At 39.9% G+C, this 27930-nt stretch overlaps 1 protein-coding gene across 2 annotated transcripts in view; it reads right to left on the reverse strand.

Annotated features, from left to right (window-relative positions):
* Positions 1–25869, reverse strand: part of Neto1 (neuropilin and tolloid like 1) — a 112689-nt gene extending 86820 nt beyond the window's left edge. The window contains exons 1-4 of one of the 2 annotated variants that reach the window (XM_057789008.1): positions 25109–25869; positions 23033–23086; positions 22653–22790; positions 16185–16433 (exon numbers count right to left, since the gene is read on the reverse strand). In XM_057789008.1, coding sequence (XP_057644991.1) covers positions 16185–16433; positions 22653–22790; positions 23033–23086; positions 25109–25136 — 469 coding nt within the window. In that variant the 5' untranslated portion in view covers positions 25137–25869. The remainder of the gene's footprint in view (positions 1–16184; positions 16434–22652; positions 22791–23032; positions 23087–25108) is intronic. The other variant, XM_057789007.1, reaches the window with a different exon arrangement.
* Positions 25870–27930: the final 2061 nt, after the last annotated feature.

Raw genomic sequence — 27930 nt, forward strand, 5'->3', positions numbered from 1 at the left:
TTTGACATTTAAATTATAATGCATCAAGTGTCATTATTTTGCACTCTTACAGCTTACAATTGCAATTAGTTCATGTCTTAACAGAGTCAGTAAACTGGCAAAGTAGTTAAGTATTACCCAAACAACAATTAAATAAGTCAATGGATTAAAAACAATAACTCATCTAACCCTTACTTTTAAATCAAGAACAATTGTATTTTTTTTCTAGATATTGCAAGGTGATTGTGCAAATGCTTTAAAAGTTCAAGTTTTTGCTCTTGCTTTGGAGGTCTGAAGTTTGATTCCCAAAACTTAGGTCAGGCAGTTCACAGCTGCTTGTAACTCTGACTACAGGATAATTCTTACTCCATCACCACCCACACTACATACAAAAATTAGAATAAACATGCAATGCAAAACACCTAGAGTCATTCATGGATTGGAAATGATAGGATTCATTCCTAACTAGAAAAGAATCAGTGGGGACATTTCTGAAAGGAAACAGTACAAAACTATACAGAAAGAAAAAATGAAAGACTTCACAATAAAATTTTCAACATCCTTGTCATTTTTACACATTATAGCTTGTATCTATCGCATGTTTTTCAGAAATAACCCAAGGAATGATGCTTCTTTGTCTGTAACCAGTCCTGAGAAAGGTTCCCTTTCATAAATCAAAACAAATTTACCTTTAATTTAAAAAGTGTACTGTAAAACTCTGCCTGCCCAAAAAGAAAAACTGATGTCAATTGGTAAATTAGGTCTACAAGGAAAGAAGCCAAGACTGAATTAAATGTAAAATTTCCAAATACATAATTCTGTCTTTTGGTTTGCTGACACAAGGCCATTGGCTCACATTCAAGTCATGTTCAGTTTTAATATATATAAGTACCATGATAAATTTGAATTTTCTCCTTAGTTCTCCCCTAAACTGTCTTTTACCTCTCTTGGCCAGTTTTCATTCAGCTCTAAATTCCTCATGTGCTCACAAAATATTTAATTGATTAATCGATCTCAACATGTTTCAAAATAAGCATAACACTTTCTAAGATTTGGTTCTCCAAGGTAAATTTTGACACAGCTTAATCAATAAAACATCTATTTCCACTTCACTCTTTCAACACTAATACTGAATTTCTTACATAAATTTTCCAATTACAGATTCCCTTTTCAATTCATCAACACAGACACTAGACTAACCATACTGTCTATATTTTTTACCTGAACTGTTTTCTTTATGCTTGGATTATCTGTGTTTTATTTTTGGGTTTTTGTTCTCTCTCAAATTCAGAAAAATCACACTCCTATAATAAAATACAGTCTCAAATGTCACTATTCAATTAGCACATCATTGCGTTTCCCACTTCTAAAGCCACATGTGTGAATCTTTGGCCTGTCTCCCAGAGCCCTTTATCATATGAATCAAATGAATAACTTCTAAGTCATTCTTAACTTCTCCCCTTTCAAAGTCATACTCTACAAATGCTTTTGACTGCTAAATAGATATCAATACATCAGCAGTTTTCCTCAATTATGGAGTCTAACACATTCTATCTTCTTTGATTACTGATCTCTGTCTATTCATGTCCAAACTCAATGAGGAATGCACACAAAATTCATCAAGGGTCAGCTGTTGCTACCCACTGATGAGCCTACATTCTAGAGATGTACTGTGCATCTCCTTTGCTTCAAAGCATGGTGTCAATCGAAGGAAAGAATATTTTTTGCAATTCTGTTTAGAGAAATGTGACTGGTTATGGCTGAGTGAGCACATAAATATTTCTTGTCCACCTCATTGAGGTGAGGGAGTGCTGGAAGAAAGAGCAGTGCTGAACCACAGGTGCCATGGCATAACTAGTTGCTGCCCTCTATTTTCCTCAAATATGCATGACAGTGTGTCCACGCCAAAACACTCACTAAGTTGGGGACAAACATTTATTTCTATTTAAACTCAAGATACAGTTCTACATTTCAATGGATTACCTCTCTCAGCATGTATCAAAGAGTCAGAGGCAATTATGTATCTGTTACCACCTGCTCTTGTTGGAAGGGTCTACAAAATAATGAACTAAAGGTTTACATGTGCTCTCACATGGACACATATGAAGTGATGTCAATAAGCTGCTATATTGCTGAGTAACAACACCCACAGTTACCCTTGCTAGGTGGTGAGATCCAGAAACGTGAAGTCACAGAGGAGGAAAGTGGCTGAGCCTGAATATTATCCACAAAAAGCAGTATGGTGAAACATGTTTGTGTTATATGAAATATGACACAGTCAACACTGATATCAAAAAGCCATATACTGTGTGAATATGTAGTATAATAAACTACTGGAGAGATAAAACTATAAAAACCTATACAGACTCCAGAAACACCCCCATCACGTTGGTCACATTCTTAGAAAGGGACTGATCATTACTCGGTATATTTTTAAGGGAAAATCTTTAACATCAGTTATGTCTAGCCATGTGTAATAAATCATGACCACCAGTAGTGAGTAGCTTTTCATCTGTGAAAGGAACTAGAAAGCACTAATGTGTACGCTACCTCTTGGGGATGAGAAATTTCAGCCATAGGTAATGAGAACATATGCCTTAACAAAAAGTGGGGCTTTGCGGTATCCACAAATGGCAATATCAAACAGGAAATATGTGCTGTTGTGAGGAAAATAAAATGGTGTGGGAAGTCCTTCTGCCTATGTGTTGCTTTTATTGGCTAATGAATAAAGAAACTGACTTGGCCTGATAGGGTGGAATAGTGTTAGGTGGGGAGAACTAAACTGAATGCTTGGAGGAAGAAGGTGGAGTGAGGGAGACACCATGGAGCCACAGGAGATAGACGTGCTGAAACTTTGCTGGCAGGCCACAATCTCATGGTGATATACAGACTAATAAAAAATGGATTAAATTAATATGTAAGAGTTTGCCTATAAGAAGCTAGAGCTTATTGGCCAAACAGTGATTTAATTAGTACAGTTTCTGTGTGATAATTTTGGGTCTAAGCTATCCAAGAGGCAGGGAACCAACAAGCTGCACCTGCTTCCCACTACAATAAAACTCTTTCCACTTTGAGCTGGACAGGGAAAAGTCTAGTGCAGTGAGCAGAAATTCCAATGCTAGCGCTTTGCACAGGAAACTAACACAGTCTGTCTGTACAATTTCTAGATCTCTCTTGTGTTGAGGAATTGTTAACAGTTCAGGTGCAAGTGAACATTTACTTATTTTTTTTCTAGAGGTGTGGGAGCATAAAACGGGGGCTGGCAGAGTCAGGAAATGCCATGCCTATCCAGAGAGCAGGTGGAGGCTCCATTAGAGGGAAACACATGGCTAGGAATTGTCATGGAGTGAAGGGTGTAGGCCTGGAGAGGTTCCCCAAAGCACCGCCAGAACCCAGAGACAAGGCACTGTATGGAAATGGTACTGAGGGGATAAAACTGCTGTCAACAGCAGAAAATCTTGATCACTGCTCTCACATGAACACATCTGATCTTATTATTGTGTTTTAGAATGAGAGGCAAGTATTACACAGAAGTAGTTATGAAGGTAAAGCAGTGTGTTCCCATGCAAACAAATCTGGCTGTAATTTTCCCAAGAGTTATCTAGTTATTTACAGCAGGAGAACTCTGCAAAGTCAATGCGTTTCTCTGCTACTGGAACTCTGCTTTCGATGTTGCTTGTCATCACCATGATAACTCTCATCTGTTTTTCCTACTTTATCAATCCTGCCACCGACCATTCTGCTGGTTCTACTCTGTTCACCGTATCTGCCAGGGGAAACACACTCCTTTGAGATGAAAGTACTGCTGATTTCTTGACTTTTCCTGCTATGTAAATTTCCCTGTATCGCCTAGTGAAACTCCTCAGGGTTTTGAAGTGCAGTTTTCTGAAGAAATGCTTCCCAGGAAGAGAACGATCATCTGATTTGGATTATGATCAACTCAGAGTCAAACTGACATCTTTATGACTAATAGGTTCTCCTGCCTAAAAGAGTTAACTCTAACTCCTTTGTGGGCATACGTCCTGCTGGTTGAAATGAGTTGTCTGAAAGTGGCTGGGAAGAGGAAAATGCCATAAGGACAAACTGAAGCAGAATTTCAGGCAAGTCAGCAGAGTTGTGGAGTGGCGGGAAACCAGCCAACTGAGCAGGCAGGAACAGACAGCACAGGCTGCTGAAGCAAATTCATCAGGCAGATATGCCACGAAGAGGCAGAGCCTTGGAGGTGCCAGTTCCCACACTAGCTATTATTTGCCACAAGCAAAAATACTGCAGTCCCTTGCACATTTATGGAAAGGACGGCAATTTTTTTTGGGGGGGGACTGATTTCATGGGGGTTTCAGCCACATTTGTGCACAAAGATGAAGTTCACATAAAATCAAATGGCATAAAAAACACAGACATATGAGTATGTATACATATATGTTTATATCTACCTAGACACATATTGTTAACTTATACAAAGGAAAGTCCACATAAAAAGGACATTATGATAGGGGCAACTTTAGCATTTGAACTTCGGGTAAACATGTCCTGTTCTCCATTTCCATAGGCAAAATATCACATTGGTTTCATCTGCCTCATTCAGCATATACTTCAATGTATAGCTGTATACTCTGTGAGTGTTCTGATACCACAATATTAATGGCATTGAACACACTGAAAATAATATATCCATGAATCAGGAAATCTGTGTTCTTTCTTCTGCAGATCTGAGGGGGGAGTTTCTATGTGCCTTCCAGCTTCTGGAGTCTGACCACATTCCTTAGCGAATGGCTTTCCATCTTCAAAGCCCACAACGACATTTTCTATTTCTTAGGCTGTCATCTGACAGGGACATTTTGCCTCCCTCTTTCACACTGAAGGACTTACTTAATTCCCTGTGGTTTTGCATGAGACCCCAAAGACAATCCCTTTCTTAAAGTCAGATTGCTAGCAACATTCAGCCCATGGAGATCAGCCTGACTTTAGATGTCATTTAGCGTGACACTTTCAGAGGTTCCAGAATTGAAGACATAGACATCTTTGTGTGTCGGTATTCTCTCTTTCACAGTCAGAACTCTGACCTATCAAGACAAAACTCCATGGCAAAATCAGATGTGCTCCATTCTCTGAGGTGTTCCAAAGCTCTCAAGCTATTAGAGCATCAACTAAACCCAGAGTTGCTTTCAGTTCTCAATATCTGCACCATCTAAATCAGGTGGACTGTGGTTCTGAGTAGGATGTCCTCGGAGGTGCAATTTTCCTCCATCTCTGAACATATAATCTTCAAGAGACATTTTACTTGTCCCAACAGCACAACAATGATGTGGCAGGCTTAGCTGAATATTCCTTCCCAACAAAAGTAGAAAATGCGAGAGGGCAAAAGGAATTCATCAATCTGAAGACACTTTGAAAGGCATCTCAAGAATTTCAGTTGATATTTGTGCCTGAGAATTACCTACAGTGCCCCTGAGTCTATTTTTGTACTGAACACCTTATTGTACCCACAGAATCTGCATTTTAAGTCCATTGCACCAAGCACAGGTGAGTTGAGTCGATATAGTAGCATGTTTCGTGTTTAGAAATACTGGGTGGGACATCTTCCTTCATTTTGTTCTCTTTCCATCTCCCATAGTTCAGGAAGGGCAAGGTTTCTGCTGGTATACATTCTCAACAACTGTGTCTCCTCTGTGTCACAAGCTTCATTTGACTTCCTTACAAGGGTCCTCTACAGTTCTCTCCTAGATTTTATGATCCTCAATTTTGGTTTCTGTTGTAATGAACTGCATCCTTAAGTCTCTCTAAAGAATTGTTTGTGGTCCTTAATACTGTGATTCTACTTTGTAAAGAGATCAGAAAAAAAAAATCCAGCATGTCTTGTTGTTTTTTGAAGTGAGTTCGCACGTGTATGCTCATGTGCACGTGTGTGGAGGCGTGGTGCATGTAGCAGTGCATGTAATCGTGTATGCGTGTTTGAGTGTATGAGTGTGCATATGTGTGTGGGCACGAGTGTCTGTGACTGTGTATCCCTGAACTGGAAGGTGTATACGTGTGTGAAGGCCGGGGTACAATTTGGTGTTGTTTGTAGGGAGTTGTCCATCTTGTTTTTGAGACACGTTTTCTCACAAGCCTGGAGCTCGTCAAGCCTAAGTTGGTAGGTCGAGAGGCTCCGCCTATCTTCATCACTAAAGCACTAGAATTATATGGACATTCCATACACCTGACTTTTTTTTTTTTTAATGTGAGTTCTGGGGATCAGATCTATCCCTTTATGCACACATGCCAAGTACTTACTGATTAGACCATGTCCCCAAACTAACAGCTAGTTCTTACTTTCTCTTTCCTGTAAGTCAAGCTTTTCTAATTGCATCCAAAGTGCCTCTCAATTTTAATTGGCAGTGAATTTCTTAACGTTGTAAGTAACACTAGAAGTCTTGCCTCACACATAAGTCTGGAAAATGACTGTACTAGGTTTCTGATTCCGTACAACACATACTAATTTCCTTTCAACTTCTATGTTCATGCTCCCAATTTCCTGAGTCCTGAGTATCAGAGTATTGACTTTCATACTTCAAAATAATTTACTTATGATGATTTATGTGTATATCTATAAGGCATGGATCTTTTCTTTCCTACGAGCCTTACTTCCTCTGAAGTTCTACTGACAGTCAATGACACCACGTGTCTTCTAATAGTCCACTTAAGTAATATAAACTTTTTATCTACCTTATTACTCAAATTCTTCCAGTTTCTAAACACTGATGATTCCAAGACCATTTTCAGAATACTTTTATAGCAATATTTCACTTCAAAAGACCTAAACCACCGTTTGTCTCACACTAATATTAGAATAAACTACAGAGACGTGGTGACTTTTAGCAAATCAAATGTATTATTTTGCATTTGGGGATATCGGAACTCTGAAATGAGTTATAGGCGACCTTTTTGGGGGATCTAGGGTATATTCCATTTCTCGTCATTTTCTGTCTCTAGAAAACGCCCACATACATCACCGCACTGCTCCTCCATGCTCCTTTAAAGGGAGCTGGAGTCTTCCTTATATCATCTCTGGGACACAGTCTCTGTACCCTTTATTCCATAGGAAAGAACCTTGAACTCTGGTGTGCCCACCCAAGTGATCTAGGGTCATTTCTCAATATTGACTTTGACTGGTACATGTCTTTAATGTTGCATATTGTATGTGATTCTAACTCCCCTTGGATATGTAACAACACACTCACAGATTCCAAGCATTCCTGTAAATACATGTTGGAGGCAATGTGCATTACCTAATTATTAGTCTACTACACAAATTGGTCTGATCAGAGACAATGAATTTGTAAGCAGAGACTACACTTAAGATTCCTGGCTGCCAAGACCTGAGTAATCACACAAAATCTATATTAATTACAGTACTGTTTGGCCACCGGCTTAGGCATATTCCTAGCTAGCTCTTACACCTGAAATTAATACATTTCTATTAATCTATGTATCACCACAAGGCTCTGGCCTTCCAGTAAGGTTCCAGTGTCTTTCTTTTTCAGCAGCTACATGGCATCTGCCTGACTCTGCCTTCTTTCTCTCTCTCTCTCTGTTTAGATTTCCCACCTGGCTTTATTCTGCTAAACCACTGGCCAAATCAGCTTTATTCATCAACCAATAAAAGCAACAATACAGAAGGACAGTCCACATCGTGAATTAATTGCATGATTGCTAGAGTTATGTCATACTCTATGTATTTATGTTGTTATGATCAACAAAGTGGACCAGAAATATTCACTGAATAAGCGAGTGGCATAAAGTGGGCTAGAAATCAAGTTGAGGTACGGATTCTTTAGGTACAAAGCACAAGTTTTACCTTTGTAGCTTTATATCTATAATGACATAAAACACTAAATTAGAAAGTCCTTCTTAGTTATTACAATATTGTTTCCTTATAGTTCCTTAACTGATTTCATATACAACTCAATTAAAAATAAGTCTCAATCTGTCTGCAAAATGCTATGAAAAACAATGTTTCAAATATGAAGATTTAAAAATATTTCCTTAGGCAAATGTATATGAAATTCATAGACTGAAATGTATGTTTCTTAACTATGCAATGATAAATTAAATGTAAAACAGAGAATTCTGGGAAAGATTATACTAATAACTCTTGTAACTGAACAAATCCATGGAAACGAGAAGTGTCAAAATGGAGAATGAATGCTTCTGTCCTCTAGTTTATTTTGGTCAAATTTCTTTAGTATTGTTTGGAAAACAATGCATATTGTCTTAACAGAATTAAAATGGAGGCTAGATGTTAATTATGTGACTGTAGGTTTGGATGCAGAGGTGACCTCACAGGTAGGTGAGGCGTGGTTTCCACTTAGTCTATCAGACCTCTTTATCAAACAATGAGCTTCCCACTCCTGCTTCTAAGCCTCCTCTAGCAGATTGGACAATATCTGCCTCTCTTGGCTTAGCTACCAACAGTAGCCCCAGAAAAAGGTGTGCTGTATGGTGACTAAGTGCAACTAACATCACAAGTGAAACTCAAAGAGTCATGTGTGAAGAAGGGCAAAAAACTGAATTACACCTAGATGGTGAAGAAACTTCAGCTTTCTTCTTAAATATTAGCATGTGAGGCACAAGTTTCAACACAAAGAATCATGTCCTCAGCAACAAAACAAAGAGGCAAAACAAGAGAGTAGCTCTTCTACCTCACGAAGAGTTGAGTAGAGAAGGCATAAAGTTGAAGAGATGAAGAGAGGAGACAAGAAGCCATTGTCAGCTAAAAGTCATTTCTGACAACACACACACACACAAAAATGAATTCTTCAAGAGATACCAGGGAATTGTGAGGTGGCACTGGAGTTTTCTATAATTAAATTTCTTAATATAACTGCACTAAATGTAATTTGAATATGTGATAACATTAGAGTCATAATCTCTCCCCTTTTACGGGAGGCATGTCAGCACAGTTACATAAACTGATAAGCAAGGAAGAGTTCCACGTTTGGGCAGAGTTCACAAACAAGGCAGCATACCAGTATGCTTTGGCTTCTAATTTTCTTTCCTTTTTTTCCACCATAGTATTTTTATTGATGAATAAACATAATATTTTTATTGATTATTTAGGAATTTCATGTCTTATGCCCAGATCACACTCACTTCCCATTCTTCCCAGGTCTACCAACCACCCTTGTGACCTCCCCACAGCAAATAAATAAATAAATAAATAAATAAATAAATAAATAAATAAGAAGAAAAGAAAAACAGACAAGTCCAGTTTGTGTTGCACATCAACTCACTGGCGCATGGCCAGATTCCCAGTAGCCAGGTCCTTAAAGAAAACTGAGCCCTGCTCTATCAGCACTGTGACAGAGACCATCAAATGTGCACTTTAGCATCTTTATTATAATTTTAAGAGTTTTTCCAATAGTTTTCTGTCTAGGCTGATTTTTTTACTGGGAGGATGGTGTCACAGAAGCCTTCTATGTCCCTCTTTCTCAACTGCATCTGCAGTCATCAGTACCACAGCCAAAGTGACTTTCTTGACCTTTAAGGTCACTGGTAGCACAGATCATGGACTTCCGCATAGTTTCTGGCAACAGTTTCTCCTTTTGAATTTTTTTTTATATGGGAATAAGTGAAAGAAACCCTAAAATCTTTTTTCTAATCCAAAGAAGATACACAACAACGTTGGGACCTGTGTCGTCTCATGCAGGACATACCATGTTCCAAACTTTCATTCCGGGCTTGAGCCACCGAATACCTGCAGACAACAGGCCTGCACCTGGACTCTGTCTCTCCTGAAGAAAATCTGACAACATCTTTATTGTACAGGAAACTGCCCAGCAATCTTCTCTTTCCTTTTATATTGCTTTTAGTGTTCTCTGCACAGATGGGAGCTAATCCTGGAAAGTCTCTCTCCCACTCTCAAGTTCTCTCCTGAACACCCACCTAGACCCAGCAGCAGTTTCTATCCTCTGATGCTCCCCCATCTCTCAGGCTGAGTCCTCCACAAGCTATTGATGAGATGGAACCAGTCAGGCCCGGGTGAGTGAGAAACAGACACTGAGGAAACAAGTCTCACCTGAATATCTATGCTACCTGCTCAACATTCAAAGTTTTGTTATTATGCTTCAAGTTTTGTCTCTTTTTTCTTGAGTAAATATGCCTCAAAAGGAAATGTGATGCTACTCCTTGAAGTCTGCATTTTACAACCATCCCTAATGTAAAATGAGACTAGTTTGGGTCAACATTGTAAACACAATAGTTTAAAGCATAAGAATTACTAACTTAATGTTTTGTTGTCTTCAGTTTCTATGTCAAAATAATTTTTATTGTAAATCTTAGACTTGAAAAGTTCCTTTCTTTTAGGCAAAATTCAAATGGATCTTTAGAGAAAATTATTTTTCTTTCATTTCAGAATAGATACCAGAAGTGTAGTTATCTATCCCTAAGTGATGACATCTGTCAGTAGAGAAAAGAATCGGTCTTCTCCAAGGAGGAGCCAAAGCAGGGTCACATAAGAGCAACATTAAATGTCCTTAGCAGGTTGCATGTGTATCTCCATATGTGTGAAGATATTTGTCTATGTGCATGCACATGTATTCAAAAACAATAATTTTAAAAGAGGTAAAGAATTTGAAAGAGAATGGGGGCAGGAATACTAGAGGAGTTGAGGTGTAGAAGGATGATGTAAATACTATATGCATTTTCAAAACTCAAAAACTAATAAATATAAATTGCTAAAGAAAATTTAGAAACTTTCAAAGTAGTTAAGTGAATATTCATTCACTCTTCAGGGGGACAAAGTTGCACCAAGTAATTAAGACAACATTAAATGTGAGGCTATTTCTACTTAGTACATTTCATCTACTGTGCATAGAAATATTTTTTTGAAATGCTTGGTTTAAACCTCTGCACCACAGTCTACGCTTTGCAATGCCTTTGAAGTCAATCAGCATGCAATTTGAGAGAGGCTAGGAATCAGCCAAGGGTCCCTAAGACTTTGAGCTCCTCAGATGAAAGGTGCTATTTAAGTACAAAGTATCATAATCATTCCGAAGTATTCACAACTCCACTTGCTTCCCCGGGAATGACTGACTCAACTTCACCTCTGCTACAGCAGTCCTTTAGCTAAGCTTCTTTAGTAGGGTGTGTGTAACTTCTCAGGAGAATAGTACAGAAAAAAATAATCACCAAAAGTGGAAGATTCTATGTTTACCCTTCTGGGTCTGAAAAGAACAAGAAAAAAAGAAAACCAACAACAAAGAAAACCACCTTTCTTCATTAGAAAGTAAAGTAAAAGATTAGCAAAATGCATGTGTAACTGAAGGGAAGAAAGATTGCCTTCCATAGAAATACAACCTCCTGGGTGTTTTCCTACACCGTGGAGGATTAAAGGGTCCTTAGGTCACGGCACTGACCTTGGAGGTCCAGCTGTATAGTTACTGTTTCACTGTTTAAGTTAGATTTTTCTAGTGACAAAGGAAACCATGCCAAGAAGGCAGCTGGTTGTGGGAAAGTGTTATTCCCTGTTCAAAAACCTTTCTTAGGTTGAATATACAAAACATGAAATGGAGAAACAATACTCTTCACTTAAAACTATTTAACTGCCATAGTTTCTTCTTATACTTTTATTTTAAGTGGTTGCTTTGTATAAATAATATAATAAATATAAAATCTGTTTAGAAGAATCTTTAAGTTTATTGGTAAACCTAAGACAGTTTTTAGTCTAGTTCTATCTGGCTCTACGAACACTCATTCTCCTGCCATCCCAGACCTGGGGTACCATTCATTGTCAATTTGATGTATATTGTTTCAGTTTTAGGCAGGACTTTGTAAGTATTGCTAGTTGTGTTTGAGTTTCTGCACTGCTTTGTTTAAGTAGTTTTAATGAGACAACTTGTTAAATGGGAAAATAAGACAGTTTTCTGATAGTGTACATGTTTGATGTATGTTTAATATGATGTCTTATTGAACTGGGTGTCTTACCATATTTTACAACTTGTAGTTCTTAATGTTTCTCCTGTCTTACTATTTAGCTCTGATGTTTCATTTTGTTTTGTTGGTACAGGGTTTCTCTGTGTAGTCCTGACTGGCATAGAGTTTGCTTATATAGACCAGACTGGCATTGAATTAACAGATTCCTACTTGCTTCAGCCTCTTCAGTGCTGGGATTAAATATATGTGCCACCAGACCCAGCCACAACCACTTAGCTTTGTTCTTGGAACCTACAAACTATATGGATGCTGTCCAATCACCACACAGGATGTGGGGGAAATCTTCCTGTGTTAATTCTCGTATTCAGAAGCATGGGGCCCGCTGGCCCTTCTTTAAGGGTCATGCTGTTTTTTGAGACCCTAGAATCTGAACTCATTGATTACTTCCTCTCCTGAAAGTAATCCTCATGCGTGCTAGACGACTGTCCCAGGTGATTCATTCCTGTATTCAAGACCAAAGTGGCGGCACAGGAACTCAAAATAGCCATCAGTGAACTAAAGAGTAAAGACCCATTAAAATGGGTAGGAAAAGCAGAACACCTTCTCAAGACCATTTCCCTGTTATTTTTGTTGGCTGTCCTCCTTTCCTCCGTGTCCATGCACGTGTTCTGGCTGACTGATTTGCAGACATCACTGCAAATTCAAAGGCCAGACACTGAGGCCAGCAGGAGCGACAGATAAAAGGGCTATTTATTTTATTTTTGAAGTGATTAGAAAAGAAAGCCAGACACTCAGATCTTAGGAAACAGAAACAATTTTGGAGCTGGGTGAAGACCCAAAGTAGCAAGCTAGAAAGGAAAAAATGGAACCAGGAATCGAGAAAGAAAGGGGATGATAGGATAATGAGCCATTGGGAGTTTGAGTTCTGAAACAGCCTCAGAAAACTGGGTCCACATTGTGGTGGTAAAACACCTTAGCTCAGTGTTGTTAAATCTATCAGTTAGGGAACTCAGCTTCAAAGCATAGACTGCATGTAATCCCCTGACACTAATGTGGGTAAGCAGATGTGGCTGCACAAAGGAAATATTGTATTCTGTGATCCTAAAAGCCTAATTGAAAATGTATCCATCCGTATATATTGATATGCTGTGTGTTGGTACATACATATATGATTTATTGTATAGACAGACTTGTGCATAAAAAGTACATATATATATATATATATATATGCATAATCTTGTTAGCGTGGAAAACGTGATTCATTCCTAGGAAATAAATATACATTCAGTTCAGTTTATAGAAACCAAGTTTTTCATACTTCAGTGTTAAAATTCAGATTTTTAGATTGGAGTGTATAACTCACCTGACCTTCCTACAGTTATTTTTTCCTGAATATATTTTATAACTTGTGGTTGTCTTATAATATGGTTTGTTTTTATTTATACTATATTTATAAATTACTACAGCTCCTCCTAGAGTGGGTTCAGCCCAAAAGTAATCTAACAAAAAGTGAAATGACATAAAAACTAGTTTTTCATATTTTTAGTGCACACACAAAGACTACATAAAGCAGAGAAAGGGCACATAATTTTGAAATTGTCTAGAGTACTTGTTTCCCCAATAACATCAAAATATTCTTATTTTAAATAACATACAATCTGATTCATTTTTAATAATTCATTCATTTTTATTTCATGTTTAATGGTGTTTTGTCTTCATGTATGTGTGTATACGGGTGTCAGATAACCCTAGAACTAGAGCTACAGACAGTTGTGAGTTGTTATGTGGGTGCTAGGAATTGAATCCAGATCCTCTGCAAGAGTAGCTGGTGCTCTTAACCACTGAGCCATCTGTCCAACCCCAAGTTGATCCAGTTAAAAAAAAAATCAAAAAACTACATATGGGAAAATTGAGATTTTTCAAACATTCAAAAAATTCAAATTCATAACTATTTGTTGGTTGACTTATACTCAAAAATTACGAACAAAATTATCTTTATTTTTATAAGATAATATAGTAAAAGATAAAATATTGTAGGTTTAAGGTTAGTGGCATGAAAAAAAAAAAAAAAAAGCTATTCCTGGATACCTTGCCTGTCCCCCTAGCTGAACCAGATTTCAGTCCTAGAGCTGATGAGTTGGTTCTACTTTGGTGACAAGATGATTTCTACAGTACTTTATATCTAGAAGCCTGAAATGAGCCAGAGGAACTCTTCCTTCCTTAATTTTTCCAGCTCACCATGTAAGTCAAATTACCAAATAAAAGTTTAAAGTCCGTGGCAACTAAGGCAGATGGGCTCAGGTGTGAAATGCTGCCTGAGCTTCCACAGAGCTGAAGCCGTGCCCTCTGCCTCTTCCCACACTGGCTTTGCTTCCGCAGCCACACCATTTATGAAATTTATGAAATACTGATTGCTTTGCAACAGTGGCAAGGCTTTGGGAATATATCTTCTGACATCATAAAAGTGTTGCCTGCCCCCTTGTTATGGTCCTACTGTCTCTCCTATGTCAATAGCAGCTTCTTTTTGTATTTACGCTCATTTATCCAGTAAAGACAGAAACCTGAGTCCATTGTTAACTCAGACTAGTTTTCTGAGATTTTTCTCCTGAAGTTCTTTCTGGTTGAGTTGCTCCTGATGAAAAAATACTGTGTTTGACATGAAGGATGTGTAGCGCCAACTAACCTAAAGAAATAACTGACAGATTGGTCCCACTATGACTTCTAAATCCCTGGGATAATGGAGAGGTGTCACCACTTATGTTATGCCACAAGAAGTTATCATGGTGAAGGACATTGCTATGTTGGTAAAAGGTTCTGACTGACATGACAATCTTTAGGAGCAGATACTTCCAAATCCTGGGCATTACATCCACAATCAACAAATTCATAATACAAATATACTTCTAAAACCCTTCCTCATCTAAGGAATTTTAGTTAAAGGTTATATTCATAATTTTCAGTTACCCAAAAAGCACACATAAAAATTCAGCACAAATAACATGCTAGATAAAATAATATACATGTTTGTATCTTTTTGAAACATGCCAAATTAGTTTCATTGTGGCACATGAAATATCTATGGTTTTTATGTGCAGTCTAAAGTTATTAAAAAGTGACCAAGAACCATGATCACACGGTGTTATCATGAAATATTATAATGCCTAAGGTTAATCCACATGACACATTAAATATCTGGATTATTAAACAAGCACTAAATAACACAGTGTAATCAGTCCTAAATCATAGGTCAATTTTCTTTGACGTTGTGAACTTTCAGTTTATATGTCATCTCTATATATTAAATTATTTTCTTTTTGGTACTAGGGTTTGAGGGCAGGGCCTCTCTCACTCTGGGTAAATACTCTACTGTTTAGTTTTCCCTTAGTCCTCAACTTCCATTACATAAAACAATAGCTTCAAAAAATTTCCCTGTAGTCCATGTTTCTTGTTGCCTATTATAACTGGAGCAAAACAACACATACAAAGTGAGAAGCCTGTCAAAACATGTCAGTTATGTGTTGCGTGTAACTTGAATGATTTGCTTCAACTAGACAAAGAATGGCTTCAGTTTATCAAATATCAGTTGATGAATATAGAATGATTCGTGGGTTTAACAATATGATAATATATTTTTGTAGTTATGAAAGATGACTTTTTGTAAAATGAGCCAATCAACATCACAGAACCCTTTGAATATTTGGTGCAAATTAACATAAACTGAATAATTTTATGATTACTCCTATTTCCAGCTAGACCTTCAAATGAGTTACTAGTTCCCATAGGCCTTAGTTTTTTTTCCTCAAACCTCTGAAATATATCCATTTTCAGAAAGAAATTAGGTTACTGTATAAAAGGATACATTTCTTTTGTAAATAATGGTTATGAAAACAAATGTATTTTCATTTTCAAGTTTTTATAAATTACTTTAATGGTCATCCTTTATTGTACTACATTTGTCTTTTTATGTTTAGTGAGACCCTACCTATAACAAATCTTCACATAACAGATGTGTTTCAAATTAGGCGTGTCAGCATAATGGCAGTCAGTTCAATTAACTGTGTTCCTCATGACCACATAGAGTTCTGATTCATTTTTTGCCTACTTAATGATAGCTAAGATTTATGGTTTTCTATCAGAATTTGTGTAGCATAAAAGAAATGTGTTATAGATTGGATTTTAAACATAACTTGAAATTTCACCAAAAAGTTTTAACATTTTACAAAAGATTTGTACTGTGAAAATAGAAAATCAAGAGAGGGGTAACAAAAAATTGAAAACAAGCTTCTACTTACCAGGTGTGAAATTATATCGAGCTGAAAATCCCATAGACTCCAGTTCGCCATCAGCAAAAAATTTAATCCACAGAAATCTTCCACTAGATTTTATTACAGGTGGATTCTGTTGTCCACAGAACCTTCCAATTATTGGAGAAAAGCCAAAAGGTCCATCTCGAACTTCAATATGATCAAATTTGCATTCCCAAGATGGTTCAATTGAGTATTTTTCATCAAAATAGAGTTCAATGCACTGCCTTGGGGCAGCTGTAAAAAAGAAAAGAAGTTTATGTGTAGCAAGAAATTTCTTAATCCTGAGGCTGATGAACTGACTCTATATCAGGTTCTGTTTGTATAGTGTTTGACAGAACTGCAGAAGAGTTACATGGGAATAAAAAGAAAGGAGATGTTTAGCAATCTAAAGATATTTTCATTAAAAAAATACCTAAGAATTGGCCTTTGAAACTGATGACACTGCACAAAACACTGTTGCAACATGAAATGACTAACGTGGATCCAGCACCTGGTTAACAATGCTGTTAACTCATGTTAGAAGCGGGTGGGCTAGAGTTCTCTCTTTTTATAACCTCTAGTGTTGGGGTTTAACGGCAGAAAGCACTTGGGGATTATCCCCAGACAGTTATGCAACCACTCAGATAGTTGAAGCCAGGTGTCTTGATTAGGTCCAAGTGCGTATACAAGGGATTACGGGTAATGATCCCAGAAATCTAACTTGATCTCACCATGCTCAACTTGAACTTCAGTATTAGACTCCTCAGCTGAACTACAGACCAATGCACTTGACAGATAAAGGCCTGGAGGAAGCCCCCCTCCACGGTCTCATCACATCAGATCCACTAGCTCCAGGCACCTGGAGCATGTCTTGCTTTATAAGGCACCATGCCCTCTGCAGGTGGGGTAAATTTGTTTTGCTCGTTCTCGTCCCTATCTAGACAACTACAGTTTAACCCCTCTTTATCGAGAGAGGTTTCATTTGCTTGTTTTCTATTGTTTGCTTTTGTTTCCTTTTCCTTTTCTGTGAAGGGGATTGAAACCAGGGCCTGACTCACGATAAGGAAATGCTCCACAACTAAGCCACATCTCCAGCTCTCCTGGACAGTCTTGTTTAGAGGAAATTCCTCCCTCAGTGTTTTCATGAAGACAAGAACATTTTCTACTCTCCTTTCCTGGTATTTAAGCTCAATATATGTCGTTAATTATTTTTTCAATATTATTTTCAGTAAATAGATAATAGTTTCCTTTCATAGATGTTTCATTAGCTGTCTGAAAATAGAATCTGATGAGCTTAACCTACCACACTGGTACATATTTTAATATTCCTTCACAATGTTCCCTTACATGGCCAAAAGAGTAGTAATGGCAATTCCTGCTAGACTCATCCAGAATACTCCATAATGCATAACACTGGTTGAAATACCAGTAGACACATATCCAGGCCAGAAACCTCTTCCTTGAAACCTCTGGGAAGACCTTCCTTGCTACATAGACTTCTGCAGGGACCAACACTTGGGCAAAGCAAAACTTGCTGTCTATATGATCAGCAACCATTCTAAATGTCTGATATCTTGCTCCACCGTTTCTAAATGTCTATTGATCACCACCATCAATAACCTAAAAACTAAACTTCTGCAGGCATGGATGTCAATGGTTTATATAAAATTGAGATGTTTGATAACTTAGAAATAGGAGACTCTTGTAATAAAATATAAACTTACTGCTTCTCCATGTCTGTATTTAAAAATCAATCGCAAAGAGGTCAGCTTATGTTCAAAGAGTATTCTCCAAAAGTGTTTAAATCTGTACAAATATTCTCAACTCATTTCCTACTGTAAAGAAAAGTTTATAACTCAGGCCACATTTTTATTTGACAGTACCATATTACAAAGGTCAACAGTCTGACAAGGTATGGCACAGATGATTTTCCATTAAGTGCTTAAAACTTTCAAATTGAAAAATATCATTTAAAACTGTCTAAGGAATCATGCTGTCTACTCAGTTCATTATTCTACAAACAAGATAAATGTTTAAGAATGGGGATCTGTTTACAAACACAGAATTAAGTGTATGACTTGAGTTTATTATCACTCTATGCTATAAGCTTGCTTGTAATCCACTCTTTGATAAGCTAGAGGGAGGTTTTAAGAGAAATTAAACTACTTCAGTATATCAGACATTCCTTCCTTTCTTCCTTCCTCCCTTTTCTTTCTTTTCCTTTCCTTCTTTTTTCTTTCTTTTTAAGTTTCTTTCTTTCTTTCTTTGTTGTTGTTGTTTTGTTTTGTTTTTTGAGACAGTGTTTCTCTGTGTAACAGTTCTGGCTGTCCTGGAACTTGCTTGCTGTGCAGGCCAGGCTGGCCTCAAAGTTACTGCCTCTGCCTCTGGTAGAGTCCTGTAATTAAAGGCATGTGTCAACACCTTCCAGCTCCAGAGCTCCAGGCATTTCTTTTAGCTGCAAATACTTCAGGCTAAGCAAAAAAAAAAAAAAAAAAAAAAAAAAAAAAAAAAAAAAAAAAAAATCAAGAGTACTGTGATAAATAAAAAAAATCAATTTACTTAGCATTCACTGCTTCATCTATTGACACATGTCCACCTGCATCCTCTACCAGGAAGTTAGATAGCCACCGTGTGTGAAGAATACACTTGTCCTTATCTTTGTTTTCCTAGTGGCTTACAATTTATCCAACATGGACAGATGCACCACTCATTCTTTTCCAGCAGCACGCCCTCATGCATCCTCTGCAGGACATGTCATGCATGCACAGCTGAGATTCCTTTCACCCAGCATGCTTCAGTTAACTCCCATCCCATCAGCCCATGCAGAAAAGTTTCTTAAGCTAAATTTTAGAAAACCCCAACTAACTTGTTGAAAAGTGCACTGCCACCCTGAGCTATTTACACAGACGCACAGATGGGTGGTCACAGTATAGGCGAATGGAATCTGCCAGGGTCCAGCTGCATTAACTCACTTTTTCTTCAACTTGTTCTATTCACAGACTCCTTCATTCTACTCCCCCTAGCTGATGTTCAACTGAAAATAAAATTTCTTCAGATTTTTATCCCTCTCAGCCTCTTGGGATTTTGTGTTCATTCACACTAACTTTATATACATGCAGTGACTTTCCCAATCAGGAGAGCTGATACCACCTGCCGTCAAAGGATATTGCTTTCCACAACTGTGAGTGTACCAGATCCTTTTTTAAAAAAATCTTATCTTAAACAACTAGGCCATTTATTTCTGCCTCTTAGTTTTGCTTCTTGTTGCTATTATAAAATAGTCTGGGAAAAGCAACCAGCATGAGAAAATGTTTACTTAGCTCCCATTCCAAGTTAAGTCCCTCATGGTGGAGGACCATCAAGGCAGTAGGAACCTAAAGCAACTAGTGACATTATCCCCATAGAAGCAGAGAGCAGTAAGCCAGGCTAGGAAACTGTGCCCTCTGCTTTCCAGATGGGTCTTCTCACCTCAGATTACCCAGTGGTGAAAAATCCTTCACAGATAAATCTACCAACTAACCACACCTAGACCATCTTTCCTTGACAGTTCCTTCCCAGGAATTCTACATCTGTAATACAATAAAAAAAAATGCTCTTTTCTCCTTTAATTTTAAATTTACATATTTTCTACTGATCAAATTATTTCTTCTAGAGATTAATAGGCATAATTTTCCTCATTCAAACAATCTCCTGTTTACTGTGCTTTTCCAGCCCACTGCCCGAAATACTATCTTCCCCAATCTTCAGCTTCCTGGGAAGTGGTTCTCTCCCTGACTGCCTTAATCACTATCTTCATTCTGAAGTCGCAAGCAGATTCTAAATTGCTTCATACAATAAACACATATGCGTGTTTGCTTCATTTTTTTCCTTATAACAACTGTCACTTAGAAACCCACAGATTCTTGAATCTCATCCACACCAGCTCCATGACATCCCTACTGATTCCCTACTCATCTGAAGCTCCTTCAGAAAGTTCTCCGGGTCTTGCTGTTCTGTCCATTCTTAACATGCTATGTCCCAGAGACATCACCAAGCCTCTCTTTATTCATGTTAATCCAGCACACTGAGTATTGCTGATTTCAAAATCAGATGAAATGGCAAAGAAATAAGTTTTTACGGAAAGCCCTAGACAACTATACTTTTATTTAATAAGTTTAAATATTAGCGTTCTAAATACCTCCTTCCTATATTTTTATTCATATGAAATTCTCACTAAGAATCTGTAAATTTATATCCCGTACATATGAAGTATCAGCAGAGATTACTTCATTAAACTAAAATTGCACACAGTATTCTCTCCAGGAGACACTCATGAAAAGTAGCAAACAATTGATCACATGAGTGTTTCATAAACCCTGTTCTATCATCTCCCACCCAATCATTTGAATTTCAATTTCCTAAAGACACCTTCCTTCCTACCTTTGCTCTGTCACTTCTGCCAATATCTTTAGTTCCTATTTTCTCTGTGTTATTTGACCATTCTCAGTAGCTCTTTGGTTGGCATTCTTTTCCTCCAGTTGCTTTCCTACTGAAGTCTCACCTTACTTATTCTCTGAATTCTTCCCGTGTTTCCATCGCCTACAGATAACTTACGGAATTCCTATAGGTTTGGTTCCTAGAATACAGGTCTCCTTAGTAGGCTCATGCCCCTGCTACCATTCCTCTCTTTACCTGTGCAGAAGGCCTGTTATCCCCAGCTTACACTTCTCTGTACTTTAGCAGACAGTTTTCTGTTAAAAAGAGGACTACCACCTGGGTACAGGTAAACAATGAAGATGACATCATAGTTCTCTCTTCTTGTTCCTGTTCCAGAAATCCTATATAAACCCCAAAGCCCCTGATTGACTCAAACTCCATAAGCCAGACTGACAGTACCATATGGCTAGTATCTTGAAACTTTTGTGCAATGCTTGATAGCAAATCCATAAAATAGTCACTAGAGCATCATCCGAATATGTGAAGTGTTTGTAGATGGCTTCAAAACAATACTACTAACAGGGTTTCTGCTTGTTTTCTCATTTTATTTTGTCCCTGATAGAAATACAAAAATAAATGAGACTAACGAAAACTATTCCATTTAAGGCAAGCAGTTCTTGTAAAGGTAACAACAGAAGACACAAACAAGCACAACTCACAGGCGACATGTCATGTTTTGCTCTTTCCAATACAAGGACTTTTAGTTTCAGCAGGGAGCTTGATTTCTATGTGTCTCCATTTACTAGTTAGCAAAATGAAGACACTTTCCTATGAGTAAATGTTCTGGTATGTAGGAAATTATTTAAAAGTTCATCATGTATTATTTTAACAAACCTAATTAATAAATATAAAATACAAACTTGATAAAAGTAACAGCTGATTTCAAACAAGAAACTCAATGTTTTCATCATCTAGAGATCTAAACTAGCAGACGTCTGTTTGAGTTGGTTTGTTTTATTACTTAAACATCAAACTTTATACACTTTGGGTTATCTTTGATAAAAATCATTACTTTAAGCAATGCAAGAGGAAGAGGAAGATTCCTGACTTATGGATGAAAATAAGAATAATAAATCATTTCTGAAAAGAGCCTCTCAAAATCAGAGAAACAGAAGCCAGAGATTTTGTTCTTATTGCTGCTGTTTTGCTTTGTTGTTTATTTTGATTTGTGTTTTGTTTTTTGAAGATCAACTCTGTGATCCCTACTTTGGTGTACGAGGAGACATTATGTAGTCATGATTTTCTGTTACCATAACTTAGTCTGTAGGTGTACAGGATGTGGAGAGTAGCAAGTTCAGGGTTATTTGGAACTAATGCTTAAGATGTAGCCTTCATCACTGGGAGACATATTCACATATTTTAAAAGCTTCCTCTATATTTAATTGAGAGGTGGCTCAAGGTTAAAAGAAATGGAAAATATTCAGAAGGGTGAATATTTTTTAAAGTACTTTGTGTCCTTCAGGTTGGAAAAAATAGATGAGAGCTATGTAAGCTAGAACTTTGGCTGGCTTGAAAATACGATCAACTCACTTGGAAGTTCACAAAATCCTAAATCCCACACACATTAATGTTTAGAAAACATGACCGCAGATAAACTGTTTTCCATTCACATTGTTCTCTGTTGGTAAAATTGAACAAACCACTAACATATTGATTATTATAATTATTAAACCAGCAGAATATTAGCTTTCAAAATGTCATCAATTGACATAGTCTGTTAAATACAGAATAATTCTGTTATTTGAGATTGCTGCAAAAGAAGATTTAGGTTGTGTACTTGCTCCATTTACCAGATATTTGTGTGTTCATAACCCATTTCTAATCATTTATAAATTACCCTGATTCTAGACTTACAATTATTTGCTTACTGAGAGATACCTGTGTTTAAGTATCTCCAAAACCAGTTGTGTACTGTCTCTGTTCATATCCCATATGTAGAGCCTGGAGAAGGCCAGGCTTTGGCTGGTCTCCCTGGCCTGGCATTCTCTCTGTTCTTACCTTCTATGATGTAGACACACTCCCGGTCAGGGGGGTACTTGCTGGGATAATTGGGAGAGGTAAAGACACCTCCGTCTGCATGTTTTGTCCAAGTTCCACACTGCACTGATTTCTGTGTTTCTGAAGTGATTTGTTTTTCTAAAAAAAAAAAAAAACAATTTTTTAATAAGAACCATCATCCAATCTTTTGTAACACCAGAACTGGAGAGGATATTCTTATAATATCCATTAGTAAATTAATTTTGAGATGGTCTTTTAGTCAAAGCCTGTCAATTTTACACTCTGTGGGATGTTCAGCTATTATGGAATGGATATGGTGAAATAGGAAAATTCAAAATAAGTAAACATCTTTTTTATAATTAATAAAATAAAAAGCACACCTGTTCCTTTCTTGGTTGCTCCAGAAGAATGGAGGATGATTAAACTTGCTATAACTGAAACAGAAAAAAAAGAACAGTCAGAAATGCAAAATTCACACCCCAAATGACCAAAGCTTTTGAAACCATAAGGCAATCTACAGATAAGGTGATACCAAGATAGAATAATGTTATCATTGCTAGTCTTTACAAAGGTGACTCGGAACTTTGGAAATCTAAACTGAAATGTTTCAAGTAAAATGTGGGACTCCCATAGGGAAGTACTTCCTATTTAGAATGGGTGAGACGGAAACTCTTCAAAGGTGTAAACAATGTTACACTCTGCAAATGCTACACAGACTGCAAGGATGTTTCCAGGTCTCTCCTCAGTAAAGCACCCTTTGCTAAAGCTTTGCCACTGTCATTAAAGCAAGAGGAGGGCCACAGGAGAAGGATGAAGGGAAAAGCAAAAAGCCAAATGTCCATGAGCCACCCTAACATGCTGCCAATAAGCTTGGATTGCAGAACATAAACATGTCTGCAAAGCCTATGACAGGTGGGGCTGGAGTGCAAGAGAAAAGAGATCAAAGTGGATTGGTCAAAGCATCGAAACAGAACTATGGGGAGGTTTTGTTTGTTTGTTTGTGTTAGTTCAGCTTTTGCTTGTTTGTACAAAAAAAAAGGAAACTAACCAAACTACCAACTAGCCCTGTTTGTAACCTTCTCAAGCTGCAAAATCCATCATTTCTAACCTGAACTGTGATTCTTAACTATCATGCAGAAGCAGACATTTTTGAGGAAGGGAATTTCTAGAAGCATCCATGGAGTCAGTTCAGGGTCAGATACTCTGGTCTGCCACTGAACAGTAAGTCTGCAAGGCTGCTGCGAAGATCTGAACTTCTGTTTACTTCTCCCTTCACTCAAAAATGTCTAGAGAAGCCCGGGACTTGAAGATAGTTAAAAAAAAAAATATGATCTTGGTAATAACTAGCATTTCTTCTGTTTCATTTTTATTATTTATTTTGATCAATTACATAAAAGCTCTTCCTTTGCACATTTCCACCTGAAACTAAACTAGGGAGAGAGAGTGGGGGCATCACTCACTCATCTTATCTAAGGCACATCTTTATCCTCAGAAGGATTATCTGGGTCTTGACATAAAGTTCAGAGTGATTGTCAACTGCACTACTATATACTTTGGCCAGGTCACTCATATACTCTTAAAATTCAAAGACTGGCCGTGTGTGTGTGTGTGTGTGTGTGTGTGTGTGTGTGCATGCGCGCGCACGCGCTCGCACATCGTTCCTAACTTGCTTTAATTCTATAACTCCCTCCCCCACCACAGGCACAAAGAGGCTTCAGGCGTATCACTGTGTACATTGGCCTTTTTACTCTGCTTTTTCTGTTTTGGTGGACTCACACAGAGGACCCGTACAGAGCTGGACTCATGGATTAAGAAGATCTCTTAACACAGTGGCACAGATTTAGCCCACCAGCCCTTGCTTCATGACAGTACATTCCCACCACACATTTTCTGACATTGCCTTTGATGACTTCTGAACCTGCCTGTCTCCACTCCTCCCCACTCACCCCCAGGATTTACCACACTCCGAAGCAGAATTAGAGCTTTAGGGGCAGAGGTTGGGCTGTACTCTACCCAAAGACCCTGGGTTCAGGTGTGCATTAGCTTACCTGAGAAATAGGTGGGCCCAGGAACCCCTCAATCCCACAAAGGAGGATTAGTCCTTCTTGCCCAGCAAAGATCAATCCTCCTACCTCCCAGCGTCCACCTGCTACCTCTCTGGGGCCCAGCATCTCCTGCACGTGTCTACTTTTAAAGCACAGGCTCCTTTGGACCACCCAGAGCTCCTGCCTATGGAGAGACGTTTTCCTTGACCAACTCTGAGGTCCAGCGCCACTCCGTGCGCCGCCCCCGCCAGGTTGTATGATGCTGCAGTACCGAAAGTTTACATCTGCCCCAGACTCCAAGAGACTGCGGGGTCTGGTTGGAGTGGTTAGCAAGGCTTTTCTCAGCGCATGGGGCCAAGAGGCGAGGTGGCAGCACCCCGGGAACGGACTGGTAGCTGGAGAGGTACTCACTGTGAAACAAACTGCGTCCATAGATCATGTCTGTGCGTTACACCAGAGGCTCCGATCTCCACTAATTCCATTTAGAAACGGGGAGACTTCGTTGGTAGGGAGAGGATGGAGTCCAGAGATTTTAAATATGCAAACCACGGGCAAAATACAGTGCAGGGGAAGCGAGAGAGGAAAGAAAGCGATCGCGATCTGAACTGTTCTATCTTCCGCCCTTGGCTGGCTCTCGCCCTCCTTTGCTCTCTCACCGCCGCGAAGCCAGCATCTCCACCATGACGCTCTCATCACACCCGGGCGCCGACCGCCACCATGAGCACTGCCGCCGGCAGCACCCTCCTCCTCTGCATCATCGCCGCCGCCGCAGCTGTCAGGAGGACGCGGCGGGCAGTCGGCGCGCGGGCGGCTGCAGGCGCGGGGCGAGCCCCGGGGCGCCCAATGCCGGGACCCGATCTGGACCCGGCGGCAGAAGGCGCAAGGCGGGTACCGGTCCCGACCGACGGCAGCAACTGGTCGGGCGACAGCGAAGGCGGTGGCAGAGGCTTGCTCAGTCGCCAGTCTCATCCACCAGGAGCACCAGGTCCGAGCAGCGTCGCCGGGAGGATGTCCAGACGCAGCCCTCCTCACTCCAGCCTTTGGGGGTCTGCTGCTGATGCATTGAAGGCAGGAGGCAAGGGTCCGTCATGGGCTCGGCGGGCTGCGCGCCACCTCTGCGATCTTGCAGGAAAAGGAACCTAAGGGTGGGCGTCTGGGGGCGGGGGAGGGCTCAAGGGTGGTGGAGGGGAACACGGGGGTGGTTAAAGGGGGGAGGGAAAGGAGGGAGAGGAAGATCAGGAATATGGCAGAGTTACCAAGTGAGCGCCTTAGTCATAGCTCTGGGTTGCATGACCCCCCAGGAAGCCCAAAGCCTGGGTAAGACTGGGCAGCTGAGCCCGGCCGGTGCCCCAGGGCTGGTGCGCGGCGCAATGGGGCGGCGGCGACAGCAAGGACATCACAGCGGCTTGGTTCGTGGGGGGAGGGGGAGGGGGTGAGGACCAGGCTAGACTCCTTCCCTCAGCCAGCTCTGGCAGAAGGGTCTACAGGAGCTTCGCAAATTCCCCACCGCATTTCAGTGGAGGACGAAAGGCGTGGAAGGGGGAGGGACCATCATGTGAAAATGCCCCTTTGAGTTTGGTTCTTCACTTTTTAAAGATTTGAAATGATTGTCTCCCGACCCTCTAACCAGAGTCCTTCTAGTCCCCTCTTCTAGAGGGTGAAGACTTCATCTTTTAGCCTCTGGTCTTAGATCCGAGGCAGTGGCGCTGGTAGGTAACAGGAAAGCGGTAAAAGTTTCACGATTAATCACTAGAGGAGACCCTCACGAGAATACCATCGAACACCTCCCTCTAAGACACAGCCCCTTGAAATATATCTTTCTCAGAAAAATACTCAAAACCGTCCAAAAGCAAACACGGATCAGCTCACTCCTATACACACAAATGCGCGCGCTGCTCGTCAAACTCAGAGTAAAAAGGAGTTGCTGGGAAAACAGCAGCAAGAACCCCAATTTGTAAAAATGCAAATAGATGAATGTGAAATCCTAGTAAAAGCACGAGGCAGCGCCATGCGGGGGGAGGGGCCGCTGGAGCTTGCAGCGTTGGGCAGTCCCTCCTCCCCGACAGTACAGCACTTCCTTCCACCTCTGCCCAGAAGCTCCAGGATCATACACTTACTCCCAGGTCTCTGGTAAACCGCCTGTGCTGGTCACCACGGTGCGAGCTGGACCTCCGTGGTGCAGCTCCAGCAGGCGAGCGACTGAAGCACTACCTCGCAGATTGTGCCCCAGCTGGGGATCACAGTAGTGAGCAAAAAGAGGCTGGGAAGAGTCAGGCAGCCAGTGTGTGCATGAGGCTGCAAAGACAAGGGTCTTCTCAAAAGGGCCAAGAATGGGCTCTTGGAAAGAGACAAGAGAGCGCTCCGGAACCAGAGCTACAGCCGCGCACCTGCTGCTGAGGCTGGAGCCGCCCACATGGATGTGTGGATGTCTGCCGAGTGGGCGTGTATGTAGTGATCAAGTCCACAGGTTCTCATAGTGGAGCCGGAGAAGGTGGGGTGAGGCACGCGGGTGAGGAATAATGAGTGAATCCAGTCTAGAGAGAACTGGCGTTCAGATGCAAGCTTCTGGTTCCTGGAGATTCAGGACTGCAAGTTTTGAATCGGTGGGGATACAGTGAGTAAACAGAGCCATTTAGACTAGGTGAGCAGATGCAGCCAAAGAGATGAGAGAGATAGAGATAGAGCAAACAAGCAAGAAACGAGAGAAGAGAGGAGGAAGAAGGTAGGAGGGAGGGGAGGGAGACAGAGAAGAGAGGAGAGATAGTGATAGTGAGAGAGAGCCAGAGCGAGAGAGTCGGGGAGAGAGAGAAAGAGAGACAGACAGACAGACAGACAGACAGACAGACAGACAGACAGAAACAGACAGACAGAGACAGACAGACAGAGACAGACAGACAGAGACAGACAGAGAGAGAGAGAATTGGAGGATTTCTCCGGAGTCAGGCAGGCCTGTGAGAGGAGCTATGAGCTTGGAAAAAAGAGAGCTGTACCGATGGATGCTACTGAGCCTGAGCCGGTGAGTCTCCTGACACACCAACTTGCAAATGGACCCTGTAGAATGTCCTAGAGGTGGTTCTGTGACCCCCATGTGATTCTTGTGCCAATGGGGGGTGGGAAAGGCAGTGGGGAGAAGAGATTAGAGAGAGTGAAAGTGAGATAGAAGCCCCCCCCCCGTTGTGAAGAATGAAAAGAGATGTTAAATCAGTGGTGAGTGTGACCAAGAATGGTTGTGA

The sequence above is a fragment of the Chionomys nivalis genome, chromosome 14 (genome assembly GCF_950005125.1).
Source record: "Chionomys nivalis chromosome 14, mChiNiv1.1, whole genome shotgun sequence".
Classification (NCBI taxonomy): Eukaryota; Metazoa; Chordata; class Mammalia; order Rodentia; family Cricetidae; genus Chionomys; species Chionomys nivalis.